Source organism: Arachis ipaensis, chromosome B10 (assembly GCF_059453495.1).
Source record: "Arachis ipaensis isolate K30076 ecotype BB chromosome B10, ASM5945349v1, whole genome shotgun sequence".
NCBI lineage: Eukaryota > Viridiplantae > Streptophyta > Magnoliopsida > Fabales > Fabaceae > Arachis > Arachis ipaensis.
In genome coordinates this window covers 64,552,679-64,565,704 of record NC_142435.1, presented here as the reverse complement: position 1 = coordinate 64,565,704, position 13,026 = coordinate 64,552,679, and the positions used below count along the sequence as shown (strand labels likewise).

At 29.5% G+C, this 13,026-nt stretch overlaps 1 protein-coding gene across 1 annotated transcript; it reads left to right on the top strand.

Annotated features, from left to right (window-relative positions):
- The first annotated feature begins 2,632 nt into the window (after nt 1-2,632).
- On the top strand, nt 2,633-6,323 carry LOC107620714 (uncharacterized). The gene is made up of 7 exons (XM_088491968.1): nt 2,633-2,642; nt 3,043-3,364; nt 3,452-3,524; nt 3,697-3,741; nt 3,864-3,922; nt 4,727-4,838; nt 5,966-6,323. Exons 1-7 carry the CDS (start codon nt 2,633-2,635, stop codon nt 6,116-6,118), a joined length of 774 nt encoding a protein of 257 aa, XP_088348094.1. The 3' UTR covers nt 6,119-6,323.
- The last annotated feature ends 6,703 nt before the right edge of the window (nt 6,324-13,026 follow it).

The window sequence follows — 13,026 nt, the reverse complement described above, 5'->3', positions numbered from 1 at the left end:
AGAGTGGCAAAAAATAGCTACCATGCTAGACTCTGTTAAGGATGAGAATGAGTCTTCATGGGAGCAGGGACCCTTCCCTCGTCCCGTCTCTGTTTAGTAAAATGCCTGCAGTCTCCGTCCAATCCCCATCATAAGTCATCGTTTATTTTTTTCCTCAGGAAAGGCGGATATCTGCGCGTATCTATGGATATTAAACTTTGAAGTTTTTTTTTAAAAAATTAACACAACTATAATAAAATCCGATACAATTCAGCTAAATGTATCAAATTAAAATATAATCTTAATTCTTAACACAAATTCAACATAATCAACATACACAAAATCTCTAACATACAAATTAAAAGAAAATAAAACAAAAAGGTTTTCCACAAATGCTTGGAATGAATTAGAATTACATAACTATATATATATAAAGGAATTTATGTAAATTTCTCTTCGCGTAGATTTTGCGGATCTCCATAGGGTGGGTATTTCAATCTCTGCTCCTGTTATTTATTCGCAGGAGCCGGTTCCCGTTAGTCTCCCCATTGTGGGTAATCTCTGCGGGTGGGTGTAAATTTTTTTGCCATCCTTACTCTCTATTGGCTATTTGATGTGACAATTAATTTTTTTTATTTCAATTTACTCTCTAAGAAACCTTTAAGACCCTTAAGTGAAATTAGAATTAGAGTTTAAATGCTTCGTGGAGAGAAAATTAAGGTAAAAAGAAAGTTTGAATTGTGACTTCGAATAGCCATTAGAAAGCCTAATGGGGTAGCTATCACTTCATCTCAGCATGGCGTTAATGATTTGGTGACAACAATAAGCTAGGGACTAACGTAAGTCACGAATGCTCAGTTGGGGGACAAAATTGATTAAATCAAAATTTTGAAAACTAAATTGAAATGTGAGTGTAATATCAAGGACAAATATGAATATTAACTTTTTTTTTATCACTTGAAATTGATCCTGACTGATTTCAACAAGTCACAATCAGTCCATGACATCACTCCATGTTTAAATTGTCTATTAAATTAACTTGGACAAGTTTTCTTACAAGTGAATATGATTACATGATTTTTCTAAAATTACAGATTTTTCCGAAGAGAGTTATAGAATTTTTCTAAAGTTACAGGATGCTTTACAATATTTGTTATTTTACAACAAATAACATTTTACATCATTTAATCACTTAAAACTCATCTTGGCTAATCCCAAAAAGTCAACTAATAATAAAATCATGTCTATATTTTAATTTTGCATCAAACCAACTTGGGCAAGTTTTCAAAAAGTTATTCTAGTTACAGAATTTTTTCTGAAGTACAAATTTTTTCAAAAGGAGTTACAAGCTCAAAGTTATAGAAAATACAACCATGATTCATGGACACACAACAATCTTCAATTACGCCCCGCCTTGCACGACCTGTTGAAAATCCTCAACACCTCCATGGATACAAAGCACGGCCTATGGAGAACCCGAAACTACTTTTCCGTTGATGAAAAGCACGACCCGTGGACTCCTCTTTTTGTCTTGTAGCTTCGCTCGTCGATGCACCACTTTGACTCTTCTTCTCGAATCACGCCTTTAGGTGTAAAATGGATAACAACAATGGTTAATGGGAGTGTTGGAAAGTGATTTTTTTAAAATTTTCAAAGAAAGTGATTTGGGAGTAACTGATGAGTCAAATCAGGGAGTAGAGAAAAATGACTAAGTAAAAATAGGACATCACTCTTGCGTCTATTTGAATAAAAATTGGGACAAGATGGTTCGTATCTGCCTTGACAAATAATAGGAATAAAATGGACTTTTAACAATGAGTGTTGGATATGTTTTTGTAATTGATAATTGTCAATAGGAGCGACAACTCTACTTGACACTGTGGGTACTCGACACGCACATACCTGATCATGAGAAATAATTACTTGATCCAGCATAAGTTTTTGGTGGGCAAGGTCGGATTTATAAAATACTGCTCCTATCCGTTTCGGTATGTGTATACATATATAATTTTAATACATAATATATGTAAAATAAATAATTTATAATATATTTTTTGACATTGCATTATTGTTGTGGTTGTAATTTAATTTATATTATGCAGGTAGTCATATGGTTATATATTTTAAAATTTAATTGCTTGTTAGATTTTAATTATTATAGAGACGAGTAACGATGAAATAGAGCAGAACGAATATCTACACTTCTACAAGAGTGAATTAGAGTTTAATTTTTTTATTATTTTCAAGTAAGGATGACACAAGTTTAATATAATGCAGAAAATTATAAAATGAAGCGAAACCGAGTACATTTAATGGTTAAAATTAAATGTACCTAATAAATAATATATAAGTAATACATTTATTATAATCGTTAAATTCATATGTAAATGCATTTATAGCCATTACATTTATAGTCGTTGTTTTTAATTTCTATTAAAATATAACGAATAAATAAATTAAAATAATTAAATTTCTTTACCCAAATAAAATTAAAAATATTTTTGATAATTGAATGTATTTTTTAAAAATTTATACAAATATGAAATGAAACTTCTTAAAAAAATATAATCTTTAAAAAAAAAGTATTTTTTAAAACTAATCGAAACACTAATCGAAACTAACCCTACATTACGCTCTTTTTTAAAAGCCTAAAATGCGATCAAGTACTTCCAGAATGATGGTAACGCAAGAGTAAAGTATACAGGATGAAATGATAAAGTCATAAAGCTATGGATTTAACTTTAGAATGAAATTAAAAAAATTCTCATATATATATATATATATATATACTACTAGAAAACTATTTATTACAGACAAATATTTTTGATAAATTTTATTCTATAAAAATACAGACAAATTTTATGAGAGAATTTTTGTCAAAAACAAAGAAAAATAAATTAGCATAAATTACAGACGAAAAAAAAAATCTACCAATAATTCTATCAAAAAAATTAATTTATTTTATAAAAAATAATTACTGACTAAAAATTCATCTGTATTTAAACAAATAAAAACAGTACATTTTATTATATTATTACATACAGAAAATCACGTTAAAATAAGGGTATGAAAATCACTTTCTCCTCGACGGTGTCTTCATTTTACAAAATACCCCCATCCTTCGTCGACGCCGCTTCTCACCGATTCCCTCCAAATCCTTCATCATCGGCGCCTTTCGCCCCTTCACCGCCGTTTTCGAAGCTCCATCACACCCCTTCCCTAATCTCTCCGACTCTCCGTCACACCCTTCCCAATCTCTCTCTTTCAGTTTCGATGCCGATGAATTTTGCTACCTTCTCGACGCTGTTTTCTGTCGCTGCTCGCTAAAGCTCGTCAGCGTCGTCGCCGACGCTTCTACCTCTTCTTCTCGTCGCCGTTGGTTCAAGTAGGTTCCGTCATTCCTTCATATTACATTGATTTTCTTGCAATTGTATCTGTTCTGTTCTAAAAACAATTTAGGATTTTATTACAGTGACAGATATGGCAAGCTTTCTGTGAAGGAACTCCCTTCATTCTTCTCTTCCTTGTTTCTTCACTATGACTGTGTAACCCTTTCTAGTCTCTGCCATTTTTTCAATACATAATTTTAGAGATATATATAATTCAAAAAGTAATTATTTTCTTGCTTGGATGGATTCTACTTGATCTTATTGTCTCCATAGTTATTTGAAGGGTCGAAACTTTTTTTCTCTCTAACATTCTTCTTTGGCTGAGTAGCATGACAAGGATTTCATAGAGTTAAGTTTACAAGACAGTGAGAAAGTGAGTATAAATGTTAATTTTCTAGGTCTGATAGAAAATTTCAGTGTCATAACATAGTACTAAAGTAGTATATTTGGTTGTTCTTGTTGATGAATATATAAAAGATATTGTGCTGTGTGAAGGTGTTCAGAAGGGCCTCCAATCCCCGGATTGTTGTATTTTTGCTGAAAAGCAAACCAGTGTAAGTGACATATACACTCTAAATGTATTTTTGTTTTTTTTTTTCTGCTGAAAATTAAACTGTTTGATCATCTTGTATATTTGATTAATAGTTTAGTATAATATTTATCTAAATCTTAGTTATTTTCATTTTCATCTGAATAAATTCTTTTAAATATTGTCTAAGAAATGTGATGGATATACTATCGTCCTATCTCTTGGTTTTTAACTTTTGCATACATATTCCATCTATGAAATCTAACTTATTGTTTTGAATTATAATGATCAATTACTCATTGAGGCAAACCAATCAGTAAGGATTGTTTCAAATCTTGTTGTGGCTGGTGTGCTAAGTCTTAATGGGAAAATGGATGAACTTATAACTGAAATTCTTCTATTCATTGGGTGTGTTCTAAGCATGAAATCCTCTGAACTCATAGACTTGATAGCAAAGGTATGTATTGAAGCACTTTATCTATCCATTGAAGCAATCTATGCTATAATATAATATCTTTGCTATGAGTGACACTCTGAATTCATTTTGTTTTGAGATGGACGGTTGCACACACACACACACACCTATACTAGGAAATTAAACACCAACACAATGGAATCTTCTTTTTCTTTTTCTGTGTATTTGTGTAAAATTAAGAAGAGGAGAGGAAGCTAATATGATTATATATGTCCAAAGGCTGGTGTTAGGTTCTGGATATCCTTGAAAAAGGTCTCTTAGCATTTCCTTAGTAGTAGATCTCTTAGCATTTCCTTTCGTTGTGCTACAAAATTCCCTTGGCCTACCATCATCAGCCACTGCTTCTGTGAACAGTGGGTTTCTACTCAACATTGGTTTACTTGGTCAGAGAGTCTGCTTGGAGGACAAGGATATGGTTAAGGCAATACAAGAAGACATGAACAAATACATTAAGATCCTTGTGGAGGTAAATTTATCTTAAGAGTTTAACTCATACCTTGAATTTCTTTTAGTGACTGTTTGAAGTAATAGATATTCATTTCTAGTCAAATGCTCGGAAAATATTAACTGCTTTTAAATTTTCAAGTGGGTGTGCCTATTATTATCAACTTGTGAGTAAAGGACTTTTGGAAGGTTATTTGATTGTTCAAGCCCAAAAGAAGTTACACTGGACACACTAATGATACTCTCTGTTATTTGATTTGTTCTCCCTATTCAATGTCTCAGGTTATGCTTTTTATTTTTGATGTGTATAGTCTATTCATCTCTCTTTGCTTAATTGCTTTGGGATGTCCCTCTTTGATACTTCACAAATTTATTATTACTTTCTGTTTGTGGTGTCCAGCGATTCTATGAGTGTAACCAAGGTGCTTCTATTTTGGAATTCTTAAAAAGATTTTCTTTCACATGGAGATCCTAATTTCCGTGCCAAAGCTTGTTGTGCTCTTGGAAATATGTGTCTTCATAGCGCCTATTTTTTTCAATTCATTTGTAAGTATCATGAATAATAAGTAATATAGTATTGGTTTTTCTGTAGTCATAATAGACACAAAAGAAAAACTTGTTTTCTATCCAAACAAAGAAAGTAATATTATTCTGTTCGATCAATATACAACTAATAAGTTAAAAAAATTGTGTATTGATCTTCCATTTCCATTATATCATGCACATAGCTATAACTGTATTCAGCTACACTACGAATTTAAGACTTAATCTTAATGCTTTTTGTGTACTGCTCAAAGTACTTTTTCCCTTGTTTCCTTAACTATAAATACAAGTTAATAATATAATAAAAATATGATGTTATTTACCTCTTATGCACTATGAAGAAATCATTAACTGACCATAAAATGGTTAACAAAAGCATTAAGAAGTGAGTTTTATTGGTCTGCATTCAAGTGCTATTATGTCTACTATTTTCATTAAATTGATTAGCATCTTGATGCATTTATTATTCATAATTTTATCCCTGTTCGCAGTATATTCTCATTAAGTATTCTGTATTTTGAATGGACACTTGTTTTAAATTGATAATCAATCAATAAAATATTTCTGTTGCCTCAATTCTCTCATAGTTGATGATAACTTGGGCAGGTTTCTTGGGGAAAAAAGGTACTTCTAATTGAAGGGAAGATAGATCCAGAAAGTGACAAGATTTCAGATTTAACTTTGTGCCCTTTACATCCAATTGAAATAACATTAGGCAGTACTGATAAAGATTTTGTTCTTAGTAGGTTAGAGCGTTAAGTAGTTCTAGTACTATTCCACTACCACTGCCACCGCCGCCACCCTCAATCTCTTTGGATGAGGACTATGATAAGGATGAAGATGACACTGAAGACTATAGCTGATAGTTTTAGTATGGTTGAATAATTTACTGAGAATTATAGTTGATGTATCAATACACTTTGTTTATGTTTTGAATTATAGTACTTTTCTTTTAGTTTGATAATATGATGAATTTGTTTATTTTTTGAAATATTATAAATATTTGAATACAAATTAGATCAAATTTGTATTTATTAAATTTATATTTATTTTGTATGAAAACAGGTTTATTTTACAATAGAAAAATTTTAAAAAAATTCTATTTTGTCTTACTGATGGATTTACAGACGGATTTTCTGTCTGTATTCAGAGTTTGGAATGGTTTTCTAGGCTCCAATTACTAATGGATTTACAGACGGATTTTCTGTCTGTATTCAGAGAAATGGAAGGGAGAATTTACTGAGGAAAAATTTGTCGGTAACTGGTAAAAAATCTGTCGGTACCGAAAAATCCGTCTGTAATAAAGACTAAATCTATCTGTATTAAGTAATTTTCTAGTTGTGATATATATATATATATATATATATATATATATATATATATATATATATATATATATATTATCATTTCTTTTTATATTAATTTTTTTAAAAAAATTATTTAAAAAACTTTATTCCTCCCAATAAATTTTAGATTATTAAATTATTTTAAGAATTATCAATTACGTAATATAAAGTTAGTTTGGATCAATTTTAAAAAATACTAATATTTTTATATTTTAAAAATATATATTTTTACGAAATTCTATTTCATATTTTTGAAAAATATGTTCAATTATCAAAAATACTTTAATTTATTTGGATAAAGGCATTTAATTATTTTAATTTATTTATTAGTATTTTCATAAAAATTAAAAGCAATGGCTATAAATGTAATGATAATAAATACATTCATATATGAATTTAATGATTATAATAAATACATTACTTGTATATTATTTATTAGGTACATTTAATCTTAAATTGAAATCAATTCAATAGCTATAAATTTATTTTCATATTTTTATATAAAAATCTTATTATCTATATATATACTAGCGGCTCAACAGGCATTGCTGTTTAGCTGCTTTTCTATTGAGTTAAAAATTTTTTTTATATTTTTATTTTTAAAATTATAAATTTAATATCCACAATTAAAAATAAATTATGAAAAAAGAACATATTTTAAGTTATTTAATATATGTAAAAAGTATAAAATAAATAAATTTAAATTAAAAAAGTAAAAAAGAAAGAATTATGTTGTTATTATGTGTAATAAAATCAAGATAAAGATTTACTAACATTAATTATAAATTAGTTATTTATACATTAAATTTATTTTTTTAATTCTATTTAATATGAAGCAAATTTAAAAATTTATATTCAAAACACTCTTTATCTTTATGCATAATTCTAATGGATAAAAAAATTATTTCTTTAATCTTATATTGAACATCTCTAATTATCTTTAATTTTATTATTATTTAAAAAAATATTAATTTTTATTTTGATTATATCATCTCATCATATTATACACTATCATTTTTTCTTATCATTCTTTTTATATGTATAATTATTATTGTCTCGCCGTCACTATTATATTGCCTTGTTTTATTCCCCTTCTTTGTTTTCTTCTTTTATTAACGCCAACCGCAATCAATTACCACCATGCCATCATTGCAGCTCTTATTTTTGTTTATTACTTTAATCCATAACTATACATTGTGTAAACTTTTGAGTTGTTAAAGATTTGTTAAAAGAATTTTTTTTTTGTTTGATTTAGATATCTTGATGTATAACTATTATATAGATACTTATTTTTCATACTTATTTGTTAAGTCATATTTTATCATTGGGATAAGTACTTTTTTCATCCCTAAGGTTTGAGGTCAAAATCAAAATCGTCCCCGACCTTTTTTTATTATTAAAATCATCCTCAACGTTACAAAACGTTATAAAATCGTCATTTTCTACTTCAATTTTATTATTTTTACCAAATTACCCTTATTAAATAATAAAAATAATTAAAAAATTATAAAAAATTATAAAATAAAATAAAAAAGAAAGAAAACAAAGGGGAAGGGGAAAGGGGAATCACATAGAGGGTGGGGCGCAAGGCAAAAGAAGGGGAAGGGGAAGAGGGGAGGTCGTGCACCCACCGCGGCCCCTACGTCCAACCCGCAGCCACTGGCCGTCGCAAGCTTGTATGGAGACACCGCCGCTGCCGTCCAGCTCCCGACCCTCCGCTGTTCGCTGTTCGAGTTCTCTCTCCTTCTTTCCGAAGTCGCCACTTGCCCCTGCCTCAGCCCACCGCCGCAACCCTTTCTCTTTTCTTCTTCCTCTACTCTTTTCCCTTCTCCTCTGTCCACTGACCCATGGCTGAACCACCACCAGCGACTACCTCAAATGCCTCTAGCAGCTGCTGTCCTTACCACCGCTGCTAGTCACCGCCGTTGCAACATCCACCTCTCCCCTGATTTCTTTTTGCTTTGTTCTTCATTACAGGTTCATGAACCAACCCACTTTTAGTTCCTCTAATTTTTGTTTAATTTAACTTAGGTTTAATTAGAATTTTATTTTACTTTTTAATCAGTTCTAGTTGCTTGGTTAGTTTAGTTAGATTAGATTTTTCTATTAATGGATACTAGGTTATTAGGATAGGTTAGTTTAGGCTTGCTAGTGGTAATAGGATTGTATGTGTTTGGATTTTTGAATTGTTTCTGGTATTGCCGTTGAATTGTATATGTTTGCCTTATGAAGATTTTGTTATTCGAATTGCTGAGGATTGTGTTAAATATGTGGGTACGCACTTGAATATATGGTTGTTGTGGATTAAAACTGGTTCCACTGACAGATTGCTGCTATAATTGTTGAAACCTGTAGTTTGGTTTGCTTTGATTGGGTTTGGTTGCCGGCGGAGAGGAGAAGAGCGAGCTGGATTGATGATGATGGTGAAGAAGATAAAGCTGCGTTGAATTTGAGAAGAAGAGAAGAAGAAAGAAGAGTGAGAAGAGGAAGGGGAAGAGGAGTGGGTGTCCTCCGGTAGTGGTAATTATCGCGGCGAAGGTGAGAAGAAGAGGGTGATGATGAAGAGTAGAAGGAAGGGGATTTGGGGAGGGGTGGGGGGAGAGACCGACGAGATGCTGGGGAGTGGGTGGGGTGGGGTTTTGCTTTTTTTTTTTTAATATTATTTTTATTAATAATGAAAGGTAATTTGGTCAAAAAAATATAATTGAAGTAGAAAAGGACGATTTTATAACGTTTTGTAATGTTGGGGATGATTTTAATAAGAAAAAAAGGTTGGGGACGATTTTGATTTTGACCTCAAACCTTAGGGACGAAAAAAGTACTTATCTCTTTATCATTTTAAGAAAAAATTTAAGATATCAAGCATTCAAAAATTTTGTATAGAATAATTAAATTTGAATTAATTTAGGTATAATACTAAAATCATTACGTTATTATTGTGTGTAACAATAAATATAAAAATTTATAAACATTTGTAAATTTATTTATTTCTCAATTTTATTTAATTTGAAGCAGATATAAAAATTTATATTTAAATCACTCTTTCTCTCGCATAATTTTAATGGCTAAAAAGCTTTTAGTTCTTATAATTTTATATTCAATATTTTAAATTATTTTGTTTTATTATTCTTTTAAACTTTTTAATTTTTGTTTTCATTATTCCTTTTTTACCATTATCTATCCACATATCTATCATTGGCTCACCGCCACTTTTATATTGGCTTGTTCTCTCTTCCTTTCTTCATTTTTATTTTCCTTCTACTTTCTCTTCAATCGCAATCAGTTACCACCATATATTAGTTCATAATTATTACACTCAAAAGTAAATATTATTTTAAAAATAAAGTAAAAAAAAAAATATTGTAACTCTTATGCAAATTATCTACACTCCTATAGATGTATGAAGGAGTAAATTTAATTTTTTTTATTATGAGTATTTTTTTTATTATCTAATGCATACAAAGTCACATATTTTTATTTATGATAAAGATTAAAAATTAAAAGTAAATGATATTAGTAATTTTTTGTTTAACAAAATTAAAATAAAGCATAAAAATAAGGATAAAAAACTAAATAAAATAAATGACTCTAAAAAAGGATAATGTTAAATAACAAAAAAGTTAAATTTTATTATATTTATTTTTGTACTAAATAACAAAAAAGTTAAATTTTATGTTTATTTTTTATTACTTATTTTACTTATTTATAGTTATTTAAATTAGACTTTATAGTTATTGAGTCATGTTTCCTTTCAAAAAAAAAAAATATGAAGTCATTTTCATTTTTTTATAAGAGTATATCCATTATATTATGATTTTAATAATTAATGTAAATTTTAAAAAATTGGATAAATTTATATTTATTTTGATTACATTCAAGAGTGAATTATATGTATTCTTATAGTCAAGAATAGACTTAACTTCTTCCTTAATCAGAAATTTTTCAATCATCTAATTTATAAAAAGGTCTCATCTTTTTATTTATTCTAAAAGTTAAAAATCAAAACTAATATTAATACTTTTTTATTAACATAACTAAAATAAAACATAAAAATAAACCTTGAATAAAAATAAAAATACAAAGTTTTAAATTCCAAGATATAAAATAGTTATAAGATAAAAAAATTACTTAAATATAATTTTTGTAAGGTACTCCATGAATGAACTTAGATGAATGAATATTTTATGTAAAATGAATCATGATATATTAGTACAAAATTATTCTATGTAAATGTTTTTAAAAAAAATATTGCACTGTTAAACTATTTTACTTTTATGCTTTCAAAAACATATCCATAATAAAGAAATTCGCATGAATGACTTACATCTAATACAAAACTCTTAATGAAGTTGTCGTGAAAACTGTGTAGAAGTTTCTTTATTCAACGTAACTGAATGGATGTACATAAGAAATTTTTTTAATAATAAACCTCTCTCATTAAAGGAAATATTAAAATTTAAATTTAGACACAAAAACTCCTGGTATTGTCATTATAAATAAAAAATTTAATTTATTATAAATCAGAAATTTAATTTATTATTTCATAATATTATTTTCTAAAAAAATACATGTTACCAATTATGCCCCCAAGTTTGTGCATGAAAATTTTTTTAAATAATAAATCTCTCTCATTAAGGACAATATTAGAACTTAAATTTAGACACAAAGACTCCTGGTATTGTCATTATAAATAAAAAATTTAATTTATTATAAATCAGAAATTTAATTTATTATTTCATAATATTATTTTCTAAAAAAATACATGTTACCAATTATGCCCCCGAATTTGTAAAACGCTGACAATAATAACCCTAATATTTGTTAACGACAATTATACCCTAAAAAATTTTAAAAACGCAATAAATTTGTCCAACCGTGAAGAGAGCCCTTCTCCGTTAAACGGAACTTGGTGATGTGGCAGACAGAATTTCAACGTGGCATCCGTTAAGGCCTTCAGTCCCGTTTCTCCTTTATCCCTAATTCATGAAACCCTAATTGCCCAATTCCAAGTAAATGACCAGGCTAACCTTAAATGAAACACTCTATTTAACTATGACAAATTTAGAACGCGAAAACTGAAGAGTTTCTTAGTGTTGGTCTTTGACGCCGATCCAGAGTTAGTTGATGAAGTTGAGGACCTCCTTCAGAAGATCAGCAAAATCATGACGAGGATTTCCCACAGCATGAGAAACATGGAGGACCAGATGATATAGAAGTAGATGGAGCTTCTTCAGAAAATCAGAAAAATCATCAAGATGATCCCCCACAGTATGAGAAGCAACAGGAACAGGAGGGTGAATCAATGTTGTGTAAAGGGGAAAATGATCAATCGAAGAAAGATGACGTAGCTACTGATAACGTACCCATTCAAACTCAAGCTGCAACAGTTGAAAATGAGGAACCTAATTTAGGAGACAACCATGAGACACATGTTGAAGGCAAAGAGGGGCAATCTCATCCTGAAGAAGCAGAAGGTTAGTTTTTAATCTGTGTATTCAATTACTTTATTCAACTAGTCTTACCTCAAGCTATGGTATATGTTGCCTAACTAAGTCAATGACAGGGGCTAATTCCTGCTCTGCAAGAAGTTATGCTAGGGGTTAATCACAGGTTTTGTACTATGCATATGTGGAGGAATTTCAACAGTTGCTGTTTCAATAGTTGTTGTTTCAATGTGCAAAGGCTGCAATCAAGAGGATTAATACATCTGTTTGGGAATACTTGTCTGCATATGAGCAAGAAACTTGGTCAAACGAAACCATGAATGGAGCTAGTAAAGCAACCACTTCTAGGTTCTCTAAGTTCATGCCAAATCAGTCTGGTTGAAGGAGATTTGGATCTCTAATTAGTTCTTCTTTTGGGTTATAAGTTGAAGTTTAGTTGCAATACTTTTTCTACTTTTTGGGTTATATGTTGATATTAGTATTGATGGTTATTGGCCTTTGTTGCACAATTTAAGTATTTTGGTGTCTGATATTAAGACTAATTAGCGAGTATTCAGTATTTTAGTTGGACAATTTGTGCTAATGCTAAATGTTATGCAGACCAAATATTTTGGTATTATTCTTGTTCCTTTGGCAGTATTTGATTTCTTAAACCCATCTCAACTTAGTTAACATATCTGAGTTGCCCTTTTCACTTATTTGTATTCACTTCATTCATGCTTTTGTCAGTATTCAATTGAGTGTAAGACACAGATCCACTTCATTAACAAGCAAGAAAAATAGCTACAACAATGTCAACATAACTTCCACAAAATAATAACACATAACATCCATTAATAAAAACTGTCCTGCATGCATCCCTTCTCCCATCTAACCA

Coding starts and splice junctions, on each gene's coding strand:
- LOC107620714 (XM_088491968.1), top strand. Junction 3,365..3,451: donor TCTCGTCGCCGTTGGTTCAA/GTAGGTTCCGTC, acceptor ATTTTATTACAG/TGACAGATATGGCAAGCTTT. Junction 3,525..3,696: donor TGTTTCTTCACTATGACTGT/GTAACCCTTTCT, acceptor TTGGCTGAGTAG/CATGACAAGGATTTCATAGA.